At 48.4% G+C, this 24,408-nt stretch overlaps 1 protein-coding gene across 2 annotated transcripts in view; it reads right to left on the bottom strand.

Moving 5' to 3' along the window:
* The window catches only part of MED27 (mediator complex subunit 27), a 195,694-nt gene that overhangs the window by 9,763 nt on the left and 161,523 nt on the right, over positions 1-24,408 (bottom strand). For both annotated transcript variants that reach the window (XM_067742885.1, XM_067742886.1), the window contains exons 5-6: positions 19,094-19,201; positions 11,037-11,078 (exon numbers count right to left, since the gene is read on the bottom strand). In XM_067742885.1, the coding sequence (XP_067598986.1) occupies positions 11,037-11,078; positions 19,094-19,201 (150 nt within the window). The remainder of the gene's footprint in view (positions 1-11,036; positions 11,079-19,093; positions 19,202-24,408) is intronic.

The following is a 24,408-nucleotide window of genomic DNA, read 5'->3' as shown; positions in this document are numbered from 1 at the left end:
CGGGGGCAGAGACTGTGCTGAAACCAGCAAGGGCGGGAAGAGGACGCGCACGGAAAAACAGGGCGACTCCAAGGAGTACGCAGACACTGGGGACTTCGCCAAGAAATGTCCCGTTTCATCTCAAGGCAAAGAAAAACTGCAGATGCTCTGGCTTCGTCTGGGGTGGGCACCTCCTCCCCCTCAACCCCGTCCCGAGGCTGGACTGCAGGTGACTTATTTACTTAAAGGAGGGCGGCATTTCTATTGCTGCCAACACACCCACTTTGCTTTATGAACCTTACTTTCAGTTTTCTCCTCCACCAACCAGGGCTTACTGAAATTCCCTCTCCCCCAGGCTCAAAGAGGCAGAGAAAGAAGGTCTTCCAGCACCCAAACTGATGGGGAACCCAGCTCAGAAAGGGAGAAAGGAATCTTTCAAGAGACCTTGGAACAGCTGCCGGTCAACACACTGAAGAAGACGACTCCAGTCAAAACACGTCCCCCAAACTCCTCCACCATACTGTGTGCAAAGAGCTTCTGGCGCCTAGAGGGTCCTTCGGAGGTCAGGAGTTATTTTAGCTGAACCCTAATGGAACCGCCTGCACTAACGGCAGGTTTCCAAGTCGACGTCTACTGAGCACCAGCTCTGAGCGAGGGCTGGTCTACACCACGCGGCCCAGTGAGGAGCCTGGGCTTTGGGGCCAGACTGCACAGATCTGCAGTCACTTAAGAGCCGGGTGACCTTGGACAACGATTAAATGGGTCAGTGCAGGGAAAGTGCTTGAACAGTGCTTGACAAATGGCAAACACCCACCAAATGGGAGTCATCCTATCTTTTCCTCACCAACCCCCCAACCTTGTGATGGCACTACAAATGGAAGACAACTTCCACTCCAAGCGAGGGAGCAAAGTCACAGGGAGGTTAAGTGACCTGCCCAAGCCAAGCAGCAGAGCAGGGCCCTAGACCTTCGGGGGACAGAGGCTGTGGGAGTGTGTGGGAAGGTGGCACATGAGGCCATCTCCTCCCTACTAGGGAACGGACCGCAAGACTCTTAGGGCAGAGGTGGGACTCAGTCCCAAGTCCGTTCGCTTACACCTCAGCTCTTACCACGTACACAGCTGTCCCTCTGCCTCACTACCAAAAGCTTCTGCCCATCTTACTCAATCACCTACCCTGAACCCAGCACCTACCCTGAACAAATCCCGACACAGGACCCTCAAGAAGATCTCAAGACTGAATGAGTCTCCCTGCCTTGCAGAATGACAGGAGGAAACGGGGCAAATGAAAGCTGGCAGTGTTAAGTCAGGTGGGCAGGCATACTACTCAAGGAAAATCAAAAGTACAGCCTAAGGGGGGGGGGGTGCTAAGAAAAGGGGGAAATCCCGCTGTTGTAGTGATGGCTTTGGCATACAGAGCCCACACTTCTTCCCATCTGGGCCCTCCTTGAGCTGTGAGGGCAAAGAGAACGGCTTCAAGTCCAGCAAGACTATTTTCTGCTGAAGGTCAGCCCCTTAGAGCCTGGGTTTTATGGCGGCCAGACAGACTCTGTTCCTTATCCACAAGGGAAGAACAAAGGACAGAGTGGTGGTACACAGAGAGGATCAGTGAGACGCAGGGATGGGACCAAAACTCTCCTAATATATTATCATCCCCCATCAGTTTCCTCTTTTAAAAAACAACAATGTGTTGTATTTCTTGGTGGCCCAGGGACTGTCCTCGGGGATTCCTGAGTCCACGAAGGTTGTAGGCATCGTCCTGACTCTGTGCGGGCTTCCAGGCTGGAGGGGAGAGCTTGCAGTGCAGCAGAGGTGAGGCGTACAGACTCTGGAGGCGGGCTGCCGGGCACCACCCCCCAGCTTCTGGAAGGTTGTCTAGGCTGGGGGCCAGGACCTGTGCTGTTAAAAAGCTCCCCCGGGGGATTCTGATGTCAGCAGTGTTGGGGAACCACAGGTGAACGGGCCACTGCAGGTCTCTGCCCACTTCCCACCACCAGGGGGCAGGACTGCAGCCACACAGCGCGGGGTGGGAGCTGAGCCTGGACACTGGCTCCAGCAGCTAGGTGGCGCTCTTCCCAATGCAACGGACTAACGGCACTGAGTACATTATCTTACCTGCCAGCACGCAGCCCACGAAGCCCAAGCCCTCCCTGGCTGAGCTAGGAGAGCTGGGGCCTCTGCCTATTAAAAGTATGTCCCGCAAGGTTAATAAACAGGAAAAGTTAAGTACAAGTGTTTAGAAGTTGCTTATTTAAAAGAGAAGTCTGGTAGAGACCCAGATCTGGCTCTCCTCCAGTCAATACCTGCTTCCACATACTATGAAGAGGAGCTTCTCTCTGGCCTGTATTAATGTGAACAAAAGGGAAAGAAGACCCGGAGCCGTCGGGAGGCCGGGGTACAGTCCTAGGTTCATCACCAATTATCTGGGTGACCCTGGCCGCATCACTCCCCCCGCTGGCCCTTGGTAAAAGAGCACGAGGCTGCGATCACTGGGCGCCTCAAGGTCTAGGTTTTCCGTGGACACCACTGCAGGGCCTGCCTGCACGCCCCCCCCCCCCCCCCCCCCCCCCCCCCGTACCTCAGTGTCGAGCTCCACCCTCAGGCCAACCAGCGTCAAGTGAAAGCCCTCTGTTCTTTTAAAAAGGATGCGCTAATCCCAGCAGGGGGCAGGGGCACCAGGTTCCTGCCCCCCTCCACCTGCTGCCCTGACGTGATGTCACGGAGTCCTCAATTTCTGGGCCAGTTACCAAGAGCTCAGAACCAGGGAGACGATCAGCACAGCACTATTCTTGGGAACCTCTTCCCATCTCGGTGGGTTTCAAAGAGACTCTGGAGCGCAAACTAACAGGCAGCAAAGCCAAACATTTGTTACTTAGTCGCACACATGCTGGTCCTGCAAGTCCAAGAAATATAAATAAACTTTCATCTGCTGGATATGCTTTAATGCTATACAAGGAGATGAATCCAAGAGTTTGGGTCTCTACTCCGGGTTCTGCCAAAGACAGACCCACCCTTGACGAGAGGGACACTAGGAATCTCTCCAAAGGAGAAAATTCTTTGTGGGTCTGGGAGTCAAAGATGTGAACCTAGTGTGTTAAATGTTTAAAGAGACAGCAACCCTGCCAGCAATGCTGCTCCCAGGATGAGCACTGGTTTTATGAAGAATATTTAAAACAGCCCCAGAAGTGCTCATTTCATAAAAAGAGGAACCATGGTTATTTCAAAATTGAAGGCTATGAAGCCAGTCCTGAAAGTGCTGGGGGCAATGGGGAGCAGTGCAGAGACTGGCTTCTAAAACTGGGAAAAGAGTCCAGGAGAGCGGAAGCATGGGGCTTTAGTTTTTATTATGCAGCTGGAGTCCCTAATCTGTACCCTGGATTCGTGTGCCACGGGTTCGGCAGGCTGAGAGGCCCAGGGAGGAAGCACCACGGTCCAGGGGGACTAGGGATTTACTTAAGACAGGATCAATACTTCCTTCTCTGCTGATGAAGGAGTCATTTGCATGGGCTCTGAAGGGCTTAAAACTGTCCACCGGAGCCTGGCAGTGCCGCTCGGGATGAGACCAGGGCAGGGCTGTCTGGGTTGGAACTGGGGAGGGGGAGACAGACACTGCTGCTCCACCCTGCTTCAAGCCCCTTGCCACAGCTTTGAGATCCAGCTCTGTCTGAGAAGGATGATATCTCGTCTGTAAAGTGCAGAACATGGCCTGTGGCACAGAACAGGGCCTCCATAAAGGAGTTTCTGTTTGGTGTGAGGGGTTCCAACCCAACCCTCTTCAAAGTCCCAGCCAAGATGTCACTGAGGCCCCAAAGGGAAGCCCCTCAACTCCCAGGACCCTTGAGAGCAGGCTGGGCGGATCCTCCAGAGGCAGCTGTGCCTCTCCCAGGTGTTAATGTGGGGTGCCGATTCCGTGAGGCAGGTACTCTTATGATCTCTGTTTACAGATGAGGGAACTGAGGCAAGTGAGGCCACACGGAGAGCAGTGGTCAGCTGGGGTCTGAACACGGGACAGCCCAGCTCCCAGCCACTGCCAGACGGCTCACTGGGGGGAACGCGACAGGAGGCCGGCCAGGACGGGGGAAGGGAGGGCGCTGGGTCTCACGGGGGGGCAGACAGACATGCTGCCAGGAAGGTGCCCTCAGCGGCGGGAGGCCTGTGGGGTGGTGGGAAGGGGCCCGGGAGGGCAGGAGGCCGGGCTTCCCAGAAGCGACTGCTGGGTTCTGACCCGGGGCACACGAGTCTCAGGCAAACCCCTCAGGAAGAAAGAAGCTGCGAGATGAAGGCAAGTGCTCTGCGCCTCCCTAATGGCAGAGAACCACAGACCGCTTCCCGCAGCGGGCGCGTGGGCGTTCCGGCTCCACTCTCACCGTCAAACTGGGGCGTGGGCTCTCGGTCATCACCACCCTCAGCAGCGGTAGAGGGAGCCCTGCAGAGGGAAGGTGCTGGGGTATCATAAGGGGAAAACAAGTGATCAAATCTACCCCGGGTTTCGGAGCTTGTGAATCTTCAAACGCGACCCTTAGGAGACAAGGTGGTGATAAAGGCTCTTGAGCTGCAGCGTGAGTGGAGTGACCCCCCGCCCTTCTCAGCTCCCAGGGACCTGGGCTAACCCTTCACAACGTCCCCTCCCCTCTTCCTTCTGCGGACCCAGCCCGGTCAGTGTGGTCCGGCTCTCAGGTTAGGAAGGGGCTGCCCTCCGGGATAACCCTGGAACTGTCCGTCGCCTCTCCTGTCCCGAAGCTTGTCCACAGCCCAATGCTTGGCTCCTGCAGAGTTGCCACCCGTGCACGCCCCGCCCCGCCCCGCCCCGCCACTGAGACCACGGACGGGAACCTCTTTTCCTTCGTGAAGCTGCCCCCCGGCCCTGCCACCGTTCAAAGTTGCTCCCTCGGCTTTCTGATTGGGGCTGCCAAGACACATGTGTGAGGCAGCGACAGAACACACAGAAACAGGACGCCAAGGCCACCATATACAGTCCATCGTACGCAAGATCTCCTCTTGGAGGAAGTTGGACAGCGTTTGAGAGAAAAGGGGACCACGAGAGCAACGGGATCCAGAAAAAGCAAAGGGCCCTCCTACGACATGTGACCCCCTTTTGGAGGCTGAGGGGGCCCCTCTAGGCACGGGGGCCTCTGCCGACGGCCTAACCTGGGCAGGGCAACCGCCAAGGGCGAGGACAGAGATGTGGCCTGCAGCCTGCGGGCTCTCACCACAACCACAGCCTCCTCCGGGGTCTTATCCATGCTGTTGGAAGAGGGGCTTCTGGAAGGAAATGGAAGTGAGCTGGGAGGAAGAAATCTGAGATGTTCTAGAGCATGAGATTGAGAAGAACTGAACGCCTGTTGACTGAGTCCCTCTGGTGACGTGCGACGCTAGAGCAGGTACAGACACTCAGCCACGTGGGGACAGCCCCCCTTCCCGGGGCTTGGAACGAGTAACAAGTTAGGTCTGCCGCATACTATTTGGGCAGGCACTCAATTTAAGCCAGGTACTCGGTGTCTCCAACATTTCAGAGAGTTGGTCCTTCTAGGGTTCACGCAATCTTGTCTATTGACAAGTACTGGGTGGCCGCTTGATAACGTCTGCCCCACAGAGGCCAGTGTTTGTATCGAAGCATGAACGAGGGAGCGAAAAAATGAACGAATGAGCGAACACAGGAACGAAGAAGCAGTGGCGGCCTGCTCAGAACATTATCCCTCACCTGTCCACGGCTAAGCTCTGCACGGGACTGAAAGGGTTACTTTTGCCTCTGCTGCCTCTAGAATAATGACTGTGGACGAAGAACCGGACATCTGCGGCTATTACTTTTGTGCTTTGCCTCCAAGTGAAAGAGCTGCGACGCAGGTGCCAGTCCCTCCGACACCATCTCTCTCGTCCCCACCTGCCCACCTGGGGCTGCACACACACTCCAGCTCTTTCTGGCCTCCCTGCCAAGATTTAACACAGTAAAAGTAGCTGCAGAGTTGCTCTCGCTCTTCCTGAGTTACTGGATGAAAATGCCCACTGTTTTGAAGTTAGGAGGTTAAAGATCAAAACAGTGAGCGCCCCTGCAGAGTTTAAATGTCAGAAAAATACGAACACGCTTGAAACCGTTCCCGGCTCTTTGTGATTCTGCCCTTTCAGACGGTGCCCCCTATTCCGAAGTTCCATTCTCTGAATCTGCTCTGCGGGAGGCTTGCCGGCTATAAAAAGCTCCTTTGCCCTAGGACCGAGTGCAGAGAGCCTCCGGGACACCGCGGTAAATGACGGGAGCCTGTCGGCAGCCGCGGCTCCACGGCCAGCTGTCCCCAGCCCTCCACCGCCGGGGAAGGGGGCTAATTGCTGACAGTCCCCGTCACAGACAAAAGGCAGGTCGCGTTTAGCGTCATGCGGTAGGATCTGCCACAGGACCTCGTGTGCTTGTCTTTAACCTGGGGAGCCAGGCACAGCCCGAGGAGAATCTGACAGGCGCGTGTTTCCATCCTCTCAGTGCCTGGTGCTATTTTCCAGAAATGAAAAGGCGAGTGTAAGCTTGGCTTGGCTCTGCGAGGCAGTGTCCCCTCCCACCCCCGGCTTTGTCACCTTGAGGGAGAGACCTGGGGGGGCTTCCCGCCTTCCCATCAGGTCTCTCTCTGCGGCGGCCACCGCTGCTACTTGTGGGCAGGAAAACACACACAACACACAGCAACTGCAACCGCATAATGAGCGCCAAGGAAAGGAAGCGCTGGGGCCCTACCTACAGCAGAGCAACGCAGGGAGACAGCTGCCCCCGTGCTGCTCACAGAGCCACGGTGGCTGCTAGTGTCCCCACCTCAGAGCTGGGGCTGGGGCACAGTTCCGGCGTCTACCCACACGGTTAGGACACTTGGGAACTGTTTCCTGCCCAAGAAATGACCTCTTATCGGTGACCAAGGATCCTCCTTGACCTTGTACTTCCCCAATCACTTTTACTCCTGTTCCAGGTTGAGTCTTTCTGGGTCAGGTTGACAACTGAGCCTCCCCCGGCTGGGTTACTTGGATGGGTGTAAGCAGGCTGATGACGGGCAGAAGGGAACGTTTACCACTGTGCTCTCAAGCAGTGTCTTTCTGGGAAATGCTACGAGCAACATCAATCAGGACACCTCAAATTTAAGTGGGTGGACAGGAAGAAAATAGAATTCTAAGCAAAAGCTGATACTAAAAAGCAGAGTTTGGAAATGTTGCCACCTAATCTTTTCTTTTGGCATTTTGAGTTTGAAATGTTAAACAGCATCCTGTCAACTGGACCAGGCCTTCAGAATCTGCAAGGAACACGGCGGTGCCAGCTTTGCTTTCAGTCTGGCTGTGGAATAGGGAGGGCGGCCCTCTGACCCACAACATGGCCTGAAACTAACACAATGAAATAAGCCCAGTGAGGTCACCCCCCATCGTGATCCCACGTTCCACATTCCTCATCTTCTTTACCAACATCTTCCGCAAGAACAAGATCCCAAGCCCCTGCGAGGCAACGATGATTAGCTGGAAAGCTTTACTGATAAAGGATGAAACTGAATTCTGTACTACGTTATTTTCCAATATATTCCTTACTTTGACAGCAAATGGACAATGTTTCAGTAGGGACGAGCACGGACTCTGTAATCCACTAATTCTTACCTGCCCCTGAAAAAGGAAAAGAACCTCAACATTAGCAGCCTTTTGTTCTCATCAGAAAGCACTACCTCCTGTCTCCAAATTATGGTTCTTTAATCTAGTACAGGTCAGTCTCAGAGGTCAAGTCCATTTAGTTAAAAAATAGGTGAGGGGAGGGATGACAAAGGAACCTCAGAAAGGGCTCTGCGTAAATACGGATAACATGCCATTCACCAGTTGAGATAACATTCCCATCTCTACAAATTCATCCATTTTTACTGCTTCAGACATGTTACGTAAACTATGAGGAGGGAACTGGCGGGTGCTCCTAAATCTCCCCAACTAACCAATATCAAATTTTAAACACTGCTGCGCTGCGTGTTTGTAATTTTAAACAAATAGAAAGAGTGCTGGCAGGTTATTTTTAGGGGCGGCAGAATAAAAATACAGCACTTTCTCTCCAAATCTAAGCTTCACCAAATCTGTGTTTCACACATTTTACAACTTCCTAATAAACTTTCTGCTTGCATTCAAAAATACTTAATACTACACAGAACATTAAAAACTATATTTGCCAAGGCAAGCCTGAATGGAAATTGGACATTGTTAAAATCCCAGGTTATGGGTCTGCGATGCCCGGGGCCTCCGAAGTCATTGCCCGCTTGTTGTGGAGCCAGAGAGTAACTCACTGAAATACCACAGAGGACACTAAGATAAACCAGGTTAAAAAAAAACAAACCAAAACTGTGTTAACGTTCTTCACTGGGAAAGCGAAACAAGATGCAGATGCGAGCAGTGCTCTTTCTCCTCAGAATGCTTTTCAGCCACAGCTGCTGGGGGAAAATAAGAGCTGTCAGCAGGGACAAAGTTAGCAACTAAGGCCGAGGCTTTATGCAAGCTGAACAGGTAAAGGCCTTGGCTATGGTCACCTAGATAAGAAGGCCAAGGTTAAAACATCGTTGCCTACACTAAAGCCCACACGTGACTACGCACTTTTTTTTTGGGTGGGGGTTGCGTTGGGTCTTCATTGCTGCGCGTGGGCTTTCTCTAGTTGCGGCGAGTGGGGGCTACTCTCCGTTGTGGTGCGCGGGCTTCTCATCGCGGTGGCTTCTCTTGCTGCGGAGCGCAGGCTTCAGTAGTTGTGGCTCGTGGGCTCAGTAGTTGTGGTGTGCAATCTCTAGAGTGCAGCCTCAGCAGTTGTGGCACACGGGCTTAGTTGCTCCGTGGCATGTGGGATCTTCCTGGACTAGGGCTCGAACCCATCTCCCTTGCACTGGCAGGCACACTCCCAACTACTGCACCACCAGTGAAGCCCGTGACCATGTACTTCTTTCCCTTAGGCTCTGGCCCAGGGAGGGAGGCTGTTTTTTCCTTTCTGCATCTAAGTTGCCCAGCTGGGTGAAGGACTGGGGCTGTCAGAAGAGCCAACACTATGATTCTCTTTTTGAAATGAATTTTAAGTTTCGGATTAGTTTCAGGTTTACAGAAAAGTTGCAAACGTGGTACACATAGTTCCCATATACCCCTCACCCGGTTGCCCCACTGTTAGCATCTTTCATTATCGGGTACGTTCATCACAACTAAGAAACCAGCGTTGGTTACTTATTATTGACTCAAGTCCACACCTTATTTGGATTTCACCGGTTTTTCCATTAATATGTTCTTTCTGGTTCAGAATCTAACCCACGGTAGCACACTGCATTTAACTGTGATAAGATCGTGACATTTTCATGCTTACGCAGGCTCCCTAAGCGTGTGGTGTTACGCCTCAGACCGCTCCCCAACCCTGGACATCTGTCCTTTGCTTCCCCCTTTCACTGTAAAGGGGCCCAGGGAGCAACGCGAGTTGAGGTACATTAGACGCCAATAGCGGGCTGGTCCGTGATGCTCCTTTGATACAGAAGCCCAGTGCTCACTGCTGAATGCGGATGGGCTTTCCTTTTGGGTGATGACAATGTTTTGGAACTGGATAGAGGTGGTGGCTGCACAACAATGTGGAAGTCTAAGAGCTATGGAATTGTTCACTTTAAAATGGTTATGTTATATGAATTTCACCTCAACTGCAAAAAACCCACCACCCTATGCTAAGCTACCCGGCACACCCTGGACACAGTTTTTACTCAAGTGGGGATAACTCGGGCCCAGCTTTCAAAATCGCATCCTTCCTCCACACTAATCCCTCCACTGGCTTCTCACTGAATTGACAGTAAAATCCAAATTCTGCACCGGGACCTAAAGGCACCTGCAGGGCCGGCCCTGCCTCGCGTGCCTTCCCCGCCGCCCTCTGCCAGCTCCCATCGCACGGGTCCCAGCGGTGCTGGACTGTGCAAGTCCCTCCTCCACAGCAGCTTTCAGGGCTGCTGCTTCCACTGTCTGGGACCCTCTTCCCGTGGCCTTTCGCGTGGCTGGCTCCTTCTCCTGCTTCCCGCCTCAGTTTAAATTTTGCTGCATAAAGCCCTCCTGAGACCACCCTGATGCGAAGGAGGTCCCTCCTGTCCTCGACCACAGCCCCCGGTAATGACCTGGAGTTCTCTTATTGATTCTGCTTCCTTGTTTGTCTTGTTTCCCCTGTATTCCTAGCACCTAGCATAGTGCTTGCCCACGGCAAAGGGGCTCAATAAATAATTGCTGTTGAACGTGAGGAGGCAATGAGTGGATTTACAACCAACTCTATTATTTGCACTGCTGGATGGAAGCGGACACAGAGGACGGAGAGCACAGAAGAAAGTGGCTGGTGCCCTGCAGGGGACCTGGCCTGAGGGCCATGGGAGAAGCCTTCAGAAGCCTCTTCAGAAGCCTTCAGAAGTATTGAGCTGGGCCAGGGAAGGGACCCTTCCACCACTGGGAGCTGGGAAATGGACTTTCTCTGGTCACATTTCATTTTTTTCTGACATTTCCCAGAAAGTATTTCTTGGGGAAGCCCAACAGCTGAAAAAGATGCCACTGTAATACAGAGTGGGGGTGGGGTAGGGCCAGCCCTCATTCCTCAGCCCATCCTCACCCTTAAGGCACCCGTGTAGATTACAGGGCTGTGAGAAACTGAATTTAAAAACTGTGGGTTGAGTCTGAAGCAACTCAAAAGCCTCTGATTTTTTTTTAAAGGCATAATTTATATACAGTAAAATTTGCCCTTTGTGGGCATATAGTTCGTTCCATGAGTTTTGAAACATACTGTTGTGTCATCACCGTAATTAAGACACAATATTTTCATCACCCAAACATGTTCCCTTATAGCTCTTTGGGGACAATCTCCTTCCCTCACTCCTAACCCCTGGCAACCACTGATATGATTTCTGTCCCTAATGTTTTCTTTTCCAGAACATGACATAAATGGAATCATACAGTGAGCAGCCTTTTGTGTCTGGCTCTTCTCACTTTTTAAAAAGCCTCTGATTTAAGACCAATGTTTACACCTCGAAGTATTCATATTTCCCTTAGCGCCTCCTGAGGAAGAAGCAAAAAGTACAACTTACCTTCTGGAATACTTGATAGTTGGATTTGGACCATATATCGAGCTGTGGGGGGAGAGATAAAATATCGGCATCAATTTTAGAATTCTGGACTCCAAGAAATGATATCGTAACTACTGTTATTAAGCTTGAAAAAAACACATGATTATAGAAAAACAGAATCTTGGGGTTGAAAGGATCCTAAATGTCGAGCCTGAATTTCCTCTTTATCAACCTGTGGTGATTTGAGAAGACGATACGAAGAGGTATAAGAAGTCAACCTGAGGCACTTGCTGCGTCCGCAGCCCCGTGAGCTGAGCCCCTCGTTCACTTCTCTAACTTTGACCCCTGCCACGGTTCTCTTGCGTCACCCAACATGCCAAGGTCAGTCCTGCCTCAGGACCTTTGCACCTGCTGTGCTCTTCGCCTGGACTGCTTTTCCCACAAACCCTCCCATGGCTCCTCCTTCACTTCCTTTGGCTCCAACATCACCTTGTCAGAGAGGCATCTCCCAGTTACTCTACAATATTCCCATACCTGTTGTCTTGCTTCTCTTTATTCTTTCAAAAATTAAAAACCTTCACAGCTCTTAAAACTAACTGAAGCTTTTACTTCTTTTGTTTACGTTGTCCTGGCACAGGACCTAGCATGTTACAGGCATGCGTGGAGGAAAACAGTGACATGTTACCTCCAGATAACTCGGAAGAAAACCTCAAAAGAAACATAGGAAGTTAATTCCCTACACTATCAATTTGGCTGAAGAAAACTGTTGGGCAGCGGGTCACATTTGGGAGGATAAGTCAGGTTTCTATCATGATCTTAGTGCCGCGGTTTAGCCCAGGGCTTAACAAATGTAGCATTTAAAGACTATTCAGACATTGTGGAAGGGATAAGAACAACTTTTTGTATCTTTTCGTTTCACCCAATCACTGCCAAGATGACAGCGAGATGCCAAAGATTCTACATCTAAATTATTGGAAGAGTCACATCAATATCTGAAGCAATAGAGTTCTCTTTCCATTTTCAGCCCACAGCGGCTTCTTCTGCAGTTCTCTGCTGTTTATCCTTCCTGCCTGTTCACATCATACACAGGCTGACATAAACACAGGGCCATGGAAAAAGAGAAAAGGAAGAATCTGCATATAGAGTGAAAAGTTCGCTTTAATTTAAAAGAGAAAATTACATACGTATAAAAAAACCTTCAGTATCTGCAAAATGTTTTAAATAAAAAAATCATCCAGACAGAAATACGCACAGGGTTAGTTAAGAGAGGGACTCTCTAGCCTGATTGTGGCTTCTGAAAACACACAGCGCTCACTCCAAGTGAGGGTGTTGCTCTTTCTGAAGGCGTTGAAATACATTATTCAGGACCCTAGGGACCAGTTCTGACCACCTGGGATAGAAGGACGCTAGACGACACGCCCTGCTTCCCAGGCGCACAGGGGTGAGAAAGGGATCCGATGACAGTGGCTTCCCCTTTTGCTGTGAAGGCGCAGCAGGCAGCCTGTACTTGGTTTTCTGCTAGATTTACGCCAAAGAAAGCCATTTAAGCAGGTGTTCTAGAGTTAGTGCCCTGCCTCTCCTCAGGGCCAGCAGGAAGAGTTCAGAAATTCACTTCAGGGAGCCGGGACTGATGCAAGTGAATGTTCACTAGCCTCAGCTTATTTGCTACAAAGGAGGGCGTGGCTACCAATTTTTTGCTGGCTGCAATATTCAAAAAGGAGCATTCTGGAAGCTACAAACTTTCAGCCCCATGAACGAGAAATTATGCTGAACTACAGTGTCAGGGAAAAGAAACTAAGCATCCCCCAGTACTCTGGGCAAGCATCAGAAAGATCTTAAAATGGAAAAGCCAACCTTATGGTAACTGGGGCTGAATCTGCAGTCTTAGGAGCAGCCTGTGGGACTCTGGGGATTAGAGTGAGTATTTTAGGGGTGGGAATGTGGTCTCTTTTCAGATAAAATGGAAACAAACCCCACAGATGACCAACTGCTTCAGCACAGATTCATCTGCTCTAAGGTTACACGTCAGACATCAAAGGTCCTCTTGATGCACAGGAAGGACTGGTGATAACAGTGACAGTCAAGTTCACTCACCGAAATGAAAAATCCGAATGCCCCAAAATCAGCAGGCAAAGGAACGTTGACTATGATGCCCATCAGCATCTCCGGCACAGCCAGAGAGGGCGGATACCATCTGCAGATGACCACGTGTTCAGCCTGCACTGCACCTGCGTCATCTTTCTAAAGTCTCCCAGCGATCGCACGAGAATGATAAAATTATTTCCAATTCACAGATGAGGAAACTGAGGCCCCAAGACGTTAAGCAGCTTGTCCAAAATCACATCGTTAACATGTGGTAGAGAATTCAAAACCAGGTGTGTCTCCAGAGGCCCAGCTCTTAACCTGGGAGGCAGATGGCCCTGTACCTAGAATTCAGAGGGAATGCTGACTCCCAGTGGCCCCTAAGCTGTCACAGCTCAAAGTGGTGGTGGGACAGTCTTGCAAAGCTCAAGGTGACAAACCTTTCAGGCCTGCTGACGTGACAAACATCGCCACTAGAATTCCTTCAGCAGCGAGTGAAAATCACGGCAGCTTATCAGAAAGTTATCAATTCTTCATTTCAAAAAAATAGTACAATGAAACTATAAATTATCTAAAGTTAACACTTCCAAATAAAACCCAAGCCTCACAGGCACTTCAACGTCTAAAGCTTTTATTTATTAGTAGCTTCGTCTTGCAAGGTCAACAGGTGATGTGTCAGTAGGGGGAGGGTGCTATAAACCAGCCATGGTGATGGATTTCTCCATGGCCACCCAAGTTTTCAAAACCACAAACTTCTACTTGGTCATCTGCTTAAGTCTGCCCACCCTCCCCTGGAGAATAAAAAAGTGAACAAGTTTTACAGGTCTGTTCTTCTTCAACTTTTGACTTTCAATCAGGACATGCACTTGTTACTAAAAAACTGCTGAAAGCACAATTTCAGGGCATCCTCTGCATATGAATTAAACCGGATTCCCCTTCCCCGATAAGTAACAAGAGGCCATTTTTCTGAAGGTTGTCTGAACAATTTCAAAGGCTATAACAAATCAAAATGTTCCCTGCATCTAATATCAAATGGGGCTGATGCCAACACTTATTAGAGGAATCAGATTCAAGCTTCTTCCCCCAACCGCCTCGACCCAAACACACACACACACAACTCTGAAGTGGGAAGAATGCGGGGATCAGAAATTACCCTGGAGGCAGCTCTGGCTGTCTTTGAAGGTTCCCTTTGATACCACCGTTTCTTTTCCTCTCTTGTGCTAGGAGGCTAAAAGCGGCCTTTTTAAAATTGATATGGGATAATTAATGAAGCTATAGCATTAACATAACCTAAATCCCCTAATAAGATAAATTCAACCGAGACACATATTTTTTCAGCTAAGTCTGACTGGTGTAAAGTCAGGACAATGGCCAGGTATTCAACATGCTGAGTCATGGCTCCTTGCTCCTCCCTGATGACAATGAAGAGTAGGGTGGTAAGTCTTAACAGCATTTTTATATTTTGTTCGAGGAATTAGTCTGCTGGCGCTTGGCATCAAAAATATGCATCACAGGTAAAGACGCAGGATGATCAGGGTAGAGGCCGTGCTGTTAGTGCAAAGTGAGGGACAGGCTTGCTGGGATTCTAACGGGGGGAAAACCTGCCAGAGCTGGAAAGCGGGGTGGCGTGGGGCCACTCTTGTAACAACAGGGCTAAGAACCCTTTCAGAAGCTGGCTGCTTTCGGTCTGGAAGAACACAGACAACTGCACAGGCAGGAGGAATTCGCAGTTCAGACCCCGAAGCCGCGGCGAGGCTTTCCCAGCCACACCTAGTGCGTCAGGGCAGCGATCCACCCCCAGGCAAGCGCTTAGGCACCAGCTCAGCAAATGCAGGGCTGCACCTCTGCAACAGCAAAGCCGCAGGCAATGTGTTCTTAGACCACACCTCAGGCTCCGAAGGCTCCTTCCAAACCTGCATTTTGTTTGGGATGCGCCAGACGGGCCAACACGTTAATTGCACTAATGCTTGTATGTAGATAAATGTATAAGTTCACGTATACCAGTGTCAGTACTAAAAAGAGAGCACTAATAATGGCTGCACAACTTTACTTTTATCATTTGTAAGGTACTCTGAAAAAAAAGGGGCGCATCGAATTGGCTGGGCTTAGATTCTGGGCGAGCTTCTCTGACAAATGCGGTAAATGTGCCTTTAAAACAACAAGTGGGGACTTCCCTGGTGGCGCAGTGGTTCGGACTCCGAGCTCCCAGTGCAGGGGGCCGGGGTTCGATCCCTGGTTAGGGAACTAGATCCCACATGCATGCCACAACTAAGGAGCCCAGGTTCCGCAACTAAGACCTAGCGCAACAAAATAAATAAATAAATATTTTAAAAAAGAACAAGGGGACTCAGTCCTCCTAATCGTGCTCTTCCTGCTTTTAGGGTCCCTGCTTATCTCTAGGCCAATGTATGCAGCTGTGAAAGGAAGCAAGAGGTCTCCTGTACCACCTTTGCGATATGACTCAGAATGCAGGCTCCCAGACACACACTCACTTTCCTTCTGGTGAACAGAGAACCCACGCTAATCCCTCCTTAGGGAGCCACGACCCGTGTGCACGTGCGTGCTTCCTTTATTCTTTATTTACGACTTCACTCCCTGGTGCTCCGTCTAGTGCCCGTCTCTCATTTCTTTTTTTCTTCCGGCTCTCATTTCTGATTCTCCATTCTTCCAGCCCACCTAAAGCATTTTCACATCCCCAGGAGGCTTTTTCATTACCCCCTCCCGCACACTCTTATTCTACTGTGTTTTAGGCACTGAGGTATATCCACAGGAGGGAGAGAGTCTCGGGACAGAGCCTGGACCCTCGAGGAGCCCCTGGCAGATGGAGGTTTGGGACCTGGCTCGGTGAGTGACTGTAGGCAAGTCAGTTTACCATGCTGGGTCTCAGTTTCCTTGTCTGGAAGATGAGTCTAACAGTGGTACCTACGGTTCCATAACCACTGGAGGCAAGGTCTGTTTCGCACAATGTCTACCAGACCAAACATGGAGGACGCTAGAATATTCATTAACTGCAAGACAGACATGCAACAAATAATCAGGACGGACTGATCCTAGTACCAGAGGAAGACTGTTCAAAATGCCACGGAGGTTCGAGTGGATGACGATGACTTGTACTGTGAGTAGAGGCAAACCCAGGCCTGCCATCTCCAGAGCCCGTGCTCACGGAAGAGGCCTCTGGGAAAATGGGGGCCGGGTGAGAAGGGACAGAGCGCTCAGCCAGTGTAAAGCCAGTAAGCGCGCCAGGTGGACGGGAGGGGGCAAGCGTCCCAGGTCAAGGGCACAGAGCACAGGTGCAAGCGTGGGCAAGAATCTGGCACGTTCTGGGAGCCACAAGTAGCACGAAAGGCTGGAAGGTAAAAGACGAAATGTATGTAGAGAGTGACGGCAGATGAGGTCGCAGAGGCGGGCAGAGGCCAGACCACTGGGCATTTCCACGCCTTGCTAAGGGGTCTGGATTCTATTCTACAAGCCAGAGTTTTCGGAAGTGTGTTTTGCCTAACACCAGTGTCACAATACGCTCCAAGAATAAAGGAAGAAAAAAGATGGATGGTCAAATTAGCTGGGAAAAGACTGCATACGATGTGCCCCTCTTGGGAGATTCCCAGGCACTTCGGCAAACTAGGTGCTTAAGAATTTCCACAGCAAAGAAAGAATCCTACCAAACTTTCTCTAACCCAGGGTTTCTCAAACTTTTTTGATCATGGATTGCTTTGTGCCTAATATCTACTAATATCCCACTTTGCTGCTTTGGGCAACGGGGACATGGCAGAAAGCAAGAAATCATCCCCTTGGCTGTGTATTTCAGGAAGACAGCTCTGGAGGCCAGGTGAAGGAGAGACGGCGGAGGGAAGCAGGACTGCAGACTGGAAGTGAGGACGCTGGTGCAGCGACTCAGCGGAGAGAGGAGAAGCGAGGAGTGAAGATGGATGGGAGGGGCCCAGCTGGAGGGATAAAGAGGGAGACTCGCCAGGACCCACTATCAGACTCCATATGGAGACAGCGGAAGGAAGGCCTGAGCAGTGAGGTGGTACAGTCACCCTGGAGAAGGACCAGCTGAGGGAAGTTGAGGTTGATTTTGGACAGGCTGAACTTGAGGTCCATCTGGGGAGGAGAGGTCTGACCTCGACACAAATCAGGAGTGATCCCTGTGCGGGGGACACGTGCAACCACAGGGGTACATGTAAGAATGACCAAGGGGCATGAGAGGAGGGGGAAGAGAACCCCCAGTAATCTGGGAGTCAAGGGGGTAGATGGGAGGAAAGGAACTACCCATAGAAGCTGAGGAGGAGTAATCAGAGAGAAATTCTAGAAGAATACACGTGAGACTGTTTTCTAATTCCCTTGTTTTAAGTGCAGAATAAAAATAATACTAATCACTTATTGACTATTAACTAGGTGGCAAACCGCTTGTGTTATTTCGGACGCTTTCGGTATGGGGCAGTTAAATAAATATCATGTTCAAGATTGATACTGATACTTCAAAACAGGTAAACCTCCACTCCTGAGAATCTCCACGCAGAGTGTGCCTCACTGGCGCCCTGCCTTTGGCATCTCTTACGGCACGGTCATTATTAGTACCTAGCTTTTATGTATTTATTCTTTATATCCCCAAGTCACTTGTAAGTCCTTGGAGAGTAAGGGCGTGTTTCAAAGCAGGGGTGACTATAAAGTTGTAAATCTTGAACAGAGGCAACAAGAACCCTGTCTCTAGATGACCACTGACTCGGGCTCTTGGCGAGGGTCTCCACCGCCCCAGCCTCGCCTCTGCTGCTGCGAAGGAGTTTGGAATTTCTCGTCTAGAATCGCCATCTGAGTTTCTGAGTCACATACACAACAGATCACACTTGCCCCAATTATCTATTTTATTCTCCACACTTGCTCCAAAGACACTTTGGTTTTCCCAAAAGGAAAAAGGAAGGCTTCTCTGGAGGACTGCTTTTCTCTCAATGGGGAGATGTATGAGAACTCTGCAGGGACCTGGGAGTAAGAGTAGCTTCCCATGGTGACGACACTCAAGTGGAATGTGGAAATTCGAAATGCTGGGTTACTTGTTCAAAATACAAACCCACTTTACAATCCCAAAATACAGACCCACTTTATGGGTCACACCTTTTATATAACACACTGTTATGTGCTAAGCTACATTTGTCCCCTGTTTTTGGAGAACAGTCTATCCTCATTATAATGTGGCCGTTGGGTGGTAAGTGCTGGTACAAACAAACTTTTAAATTTTAACGGGATTCATGAAGAGAAGGGAAAGCTCCAGGGAGAGGTGAAGATGCAGGCTTAGTGTCAGGAAGTGACCAGGGTGTATCTGGGTGGGTATCTCTGGCAGAAGGCTCATTACGCTCTGGAAGCAAACACAAATGAAGGCTGTCGACTCCCATTAGCATCTTCTGGTGCTCTCTGTATCTCCATATGGAGAAGAGAAATTAGGGGTTCACGTGGGTGAACTTCGCATGAAACAAATCACTCCTGGAAATAACTCATCTTTTTTCAATTACAGTATTCAATATGGACTGCTATGGATAACCAACTTCTGGGGGCTCCTTGCTAGTTTCAAGGAAAATGATCATTATCAGGTTGTGTGTCACATTAACTTGAATTTTCCTCATGGTTCTAGGAAGAGCAAAATGCTGAACCCTGGGCTACTGATGTGCTGTGCGACTAGGCAAAAAAAAAGAAAAAAGAAAAAGAAGGGAAAGAAAAGAAAGGAAGAAAGAAATCCATTTCCTCAGAAGACACATTTAATGAGGCAACTGGGGGTCTAAGGTGATAAATTAGAAATTCAACTAAGGGTAACAGGCTTAAAGGAAAAAGCAGAAGCTTGATGAAAAATGCAAGGGGAGAGAGAGAAATGTTTTTTGTAAAGTGTTCAGCTTCATACTGATACAGCTGTGATTGCTAGTGTTTAATGTCATTCATCTGGGACTCTATTACCTTTGTTCTGGGATACAGAAAATAAAGGAAAAAACCAAAGACTCCAGGATGCTTACCTTGCCATCCTCCGTGTGGACGTTTTCATTATACCCCTTTACTATCGTTCGATCAATGAACAGGCTCCGCATGACAACGATCACTTTCAACACCTTTCCCAAGGTCACCTGTCAAAACACACGTGTACAAACAGGAATGCTTACATTGGAACATGCAAATCACATGAATTGGGCAAGACAATGAGAAGTAGAGAGGATCACCTCTCCTCCTGTTCCTGAGAGACACACCAGTGGACGCTCGGAGGAAAGGCGCGCTGGTCGCGCCTTGTGCCAGCCTCCTGAGGCGCTTAAGGTGGCGCAGGTCCCAATTCATCTAACTACCCTGAATTTATTTATCATATTGGCGTAGAAACTCGCAGGATAATTTCCAAATGTTTACTATCTGCTGGATAAAGTAAGTTTCCCTTTTTTTTTCCTGTCTTAAGGTTACCTTCTTCAAAGACTGTCCTGCAATTCTGGCCTTCTAGGAGTCAGAGCACATTTGTTTTCATATTATGTCATGAGCCTATGTACACCCATAGACTATGTAGAGAGTACAACAGAGGGATGAAAGGCAGGCACCAGATATCCCCTGGTTGAACTATCTTTTTTTTTTAAATATTTATTTGGCTGTGTGGGATCTTCGTTGCGGCACGAGGGATCTTTTTTAGTTGCGGCATGTGGGATCTAGTTCCCTGACCAGGGATCGAACCCAGGTCCCCTGCACTGGGGGCACGGAGTCTTAGCCACTGTACCACCAGGGAAATCCCTGGACTATCTATTTTTAACAGCTGGTAAAAAGTGGAGCAGTTCTGAAGGTAAACGAAAAGTAGCTGAATTTTATCTCCAAAAAGGAACATGATCCTGTAAATACATTTAAGTGCTTTTACTCTCTCAGAACCTAAGCACATGTTATAGATTAAAAACAAACAAAAAACCTAAAAAGAGTGCAGTTTCACACATGCCAGGGAAGAAGTGACCTGCTGGGCTTGCTGAAGAGGCTCAGCCTTCAGGATAGAAACGGCGCTTTCTTCTCTTTTCGGGGCTCACGAAACCCTTCTGATGCTTTGTCAAGCCTCCTCTTTCATTTCCTAGATGAGATCCTAAAAGCAGACTCAAAGGACCCAACCCAAGGCCCACTGTCTGGGTTGGTCCATGAGGCTCTGACATCACAGAACTGGCTAAAAGGAGTCCTGCTGGGCTCAGACAAGAGTCTCTGCCCCAAGCAGCAACCCGAATCCTGCAACTCAAGCAGCAGGCCGTTCTCGGACAACACCTTCAACCATCCTTTCCTTACAGTTCTTAACCTACTGTTCAAAACAACAACGGTCTTCTCTTCTTGATCAGTCCTGGGTGTCAGTGAACATTACTAATACCTAGCTCCTTGAGTTGATCTCTATTTCTATATGCCCCAATTAGTACAGAATATAAACGGGGTAAGAAAAAGATATGACGTGCTTATTTACATTTAAGAGAGTGTTAAAAGCACCTTATTTCTGGATAGTGCTTTTAAATATTGCTATACCATGTAACATTTAATAGGTCATTTCTTGCATAACTGGAAATCACTATTTAAGGATGCCAGTAAACCAGCAAGGTAGTAACAGAAACTCTGTCTCTAGTTTACATGCAGTCTTGGAAGGAAGCAAGGGAGGGAGAGGAACCCAGTTACAGTTCCGGCAGTCATAAGCACCGAAATTAACAGCCCCTCGCTGGGTTACAGTGAAGGTCCAACATACCCCGTCCAACAGTGCCACCATTTTCTAACATATTTTAACTCTCTTTGCTAAAAAGCGTAGATAACTAAGCAATTGTTTCCTTAAAAGAAACGAAATCTAGCTGACTTTAACTGATAAATTCCCTTAGGAATTTCTCAAGCTTCTTAAAATGAAATTAAAAAAAAAACAACCAGGGCTTCCCTGGTGGCACAGTGGTTGAGAATCTGCCTGCCAATGTAGGGGACACGGGTTCGTTCGAGCTCTGGTCTGGGAAGATCCCACATGCCGTGGAGCAACTGGGCCCGTGAGCCACAACTACTGAGCCTGCGCATCTGGAGCCTGTGCTCCACAACAAGAGAGGCCGCGATAGTAAGAGGCCCACGCACCGCGATTAAGAGTGGCCCCCGCTCGCCACAACTAGAAAAAGCCCTTGCACAGAAACAAAGACCCAACACGGCCAAAAATAAATAAATAAATAGGAAAAAAAAAAAAAACCACACTAAAGATACTAGAAATGTTATATTTAATTTTTTTTGTTTTTATAAGTGATTTTTGGTATTTTAAAGTTAACTAATAGTAAAATAGTTAATAAATGCTTATTATGGAACAATCTAAAACTAGAGAAAAAAGGAATAAAATAATTGTTTATAGACTTTCCGTCCAAAGCTAATCACCACTTTAACATTTTGGGGTGCTTCCTTTTAATCTTTTTACTATCAAAGATGCACGGTTTTTGAATTTTTCACGTTTATAATTGAAACTAAACATATAATTTCAAGTCAAAATTTTATTTAAAATTATGAGGTAAGCATCATTCCATATTGCTGTGTAGTCTTCAAAACTGGCATTACACGTGGCCTGGCATTCTATTGAGTGGCTATACTATAATTTCTTTAACCATTCACCTACTGCTGGACATTAGTTGCTTCCAAATTTTCCCTAATATTAATATTAGGCTGCAATGTGCCCTTTTGTTCACCAAATTTTTGCTGCATTTGGTATTACTTCCTGAGGATAGATTGGTAGAATTGTAATTACTGGGGCAAACAGTACAAATATTGTAAGGCTTTTAATACAATCTACCAGAAGGGTTAAGAACAGTATTGTCAGCACCCCACTCTTATCAGCAGTGGGTGTTATTAAATCAAAACAAAACAAAATAAAATCCACCCCCTCCCAGAAGTACCGACTTAATTACCTTCTTTAAACCTTTCATTATGGAAGACTTAAAAAAACATATACAGAAGTAAATGAAATAGTATAAAGAACCCCCATGGACCCATCCCAATGTCAACAGCTACAAGTCTCGGGCAGATCTTTGTTTTACCTACACCCTCACCTACTTTTCCCTTCGGAATTATTTTGAAACAAATGAGAGCCATGGTCTCGTTTTATCTGTAAATATTTCAGTCTGTATCTCTAAAAGATAAGGGCTCTGAAAACAAAAAAAACATAGCCATGCTGCCACTCCACATCTAAAACAACAACAGGAATTCTCCAGTGTTATCAAACCTGCAGTTCGGTCAGTGTTCATTTCCAACAGTCTCATAAATGCCACATTAAAAAAAAAAATTTGCTTGTATCAGGATCTGAGTATGGTCCACACAGTGGAACTGGCTGACCTATCTCATAAGTCTCTCCTAAACTAAAGGTATCCCTCTCTCTATCCCCTCTCCCCATGCTATTTGCTGAAGAAACTGGGTCATTTTTGCTATAGAGTTTTCCACAGTCTGGATTTTGCAGATGGCGTCCCGGTGGTGTACATGTTACTCCTTACTCTGTACTTCCTGTAAATTGGTAACTAGATGAGATTCAGGCTTGATTTTTTTTTTTGGCAAGACTACTTCACAGGGGTGTCACAGACTACCGACAGGAGGCATGTGAGGTCAGGGGTCTCAGTTCGTGATGCTGGCAGATGATGACCCATTAAATTCACCAGGGGTTACAGACGGTCGTATTCCAATAAGATCAACAGCCTTCATTTATTAGCTGGAACACTTTTATAAAGAAAAACTTCCCCTATCTACTAACTGGTTACCCAGTGGTAGAATTTATTATATGTGTGAGAGAAGATAAATGCTCAATTCTTTCCATTTATTTACCAGCTTTCTTTTTTTAAACTTTTAATTTTATATTGGAGTATAGTTGATTGACAATGTTGTGTTACTTTCAGGTGTACAGCAAAGTGATTCAGTTATACACATACCAGTTTTCAAACAACGCACTGTTTCACTAGTTCACTTCCAATGTAGATGGCTTAGTTTTTTTCCCTTAACATCATTATAAACTCAAAGAGTGAAACATATTTGATATATTTTTGTCTGATGCCATTGTTCTTCTTACGGATGCTCGAATGTTCTGTCTGTGGCTGGTGGGCATCTACTTGAGGCTGAATCCTTTCGTCGTAACCCTAGTCTCTGTGGTGGCTTCCTTGCTGTCTGGTATATGATAGCCCAGGCCCGTCCTGTACGGTTCCCACCTGAGGTCATGAATCAGCCACCTCCTCAAGCAACTCTGGCTCCTTCCAGTGGGAAATGGTATTTCAAGAGCGCAACCAGAGCAAGGGGCAAATCATTTTTTGATAGGTTAAATTTTTTGTTTTTCATGCTATGAATCTGGATTAGGATAGTTTTTCCTTTCCCCCTTTTTTTCTTATCCTACATTCATTTATGTATTGAGGTTTAAGCGTTTCAACTTCTTTTCTAATAAAAAAATACGATACTCTGCAGTCATATGGCCCCCCCTACTCCTGCCCCCCCATCATACTTCACACCTCTGCCCTCCACCCTCAGCCCGTCATGCCTCCCCCCACCCCTCCTGCCCGGTTTGCTCTGGAGTCCTGGGATAGGCTGGTTCTCCAAGCCCCACCTCGTGCGCTGTGGCTTCACGCTATCAGGGAAGGTGCATGAGCCAGGCAGGCTCACCAAGAACACCCCTCCAGCTTGTGTCTATCCCGGGCTGTGCTAGTTTATGGACACTCAGTGCTATGAAGTCTGGCTCCGGTTTACTTTTGTTATCTCTTGAACCCGTCAAGGTCTATGAAGTTTGTCAATTCTTATTTTTTATAGAGCCAGAAAGGACCCTGGTGCTCAACTGGATTGAATATGCACAGTTACGGCTTTTTGAATTTTTAACATGGTCATAAGGAAACTGCACAATTTTGAAGCTTAACATTTCGAGGCTTTGGAATCAGGTGCATTTGGAATTGGGTCTCGGCTCTGCTACTGGAAAGCTTGGCCCAGTTACTTACCTTCTGTGAACATCACTTTCCTCCAGCTAATGGAGATAATGACCGCGAGGAGTCAAGGAGACAAGGCGCCTGGTGAGGGGTGTGGCGCGGGGCCTGGTTCCCAGGGGCAGCTATTGCTACTCAGCCCAAAACCTTGTCTGGACTTCACAGAGGCGAAATGATTTGAAGCCAGCTAACATCAAAGCTGGAACCGGAAGGGCTGCTGCCTCCGGTCCAGTGAAATTGCCGCCTATGCTAATTTGCCTTTCTGTTGTCACACCTGGGGCTAAAGGGACACTGCAGAGAGTGGGTGACAGTTGTGCAGGCCCTGAAGTATGAACAAAAATGTGTTCCTGCTGAATGACTGCTGAGAGTCTGCGAGCCTGAGG

Source organism: Pseudorca crassidens, chromosome 7, assembly GCF_039906515.1.
Source record: "Pseudorca crassidens isolate mPseCra1 chromosome 7, mPseCra1.hap1, whole genome shotgun sequence".
In the NCBI taxonomy this organism is placed as follows: Eukaryota; Metazoa; Chordata; class Mammalia; order Artiodactyla; family Delphinidae; genus Pseudorca; species Pseudorca crassidens.
Note: the sequence above shows the minus strand (reverse complement) of the source record. Positions and strands in the feature narration are given on the sequence as shown.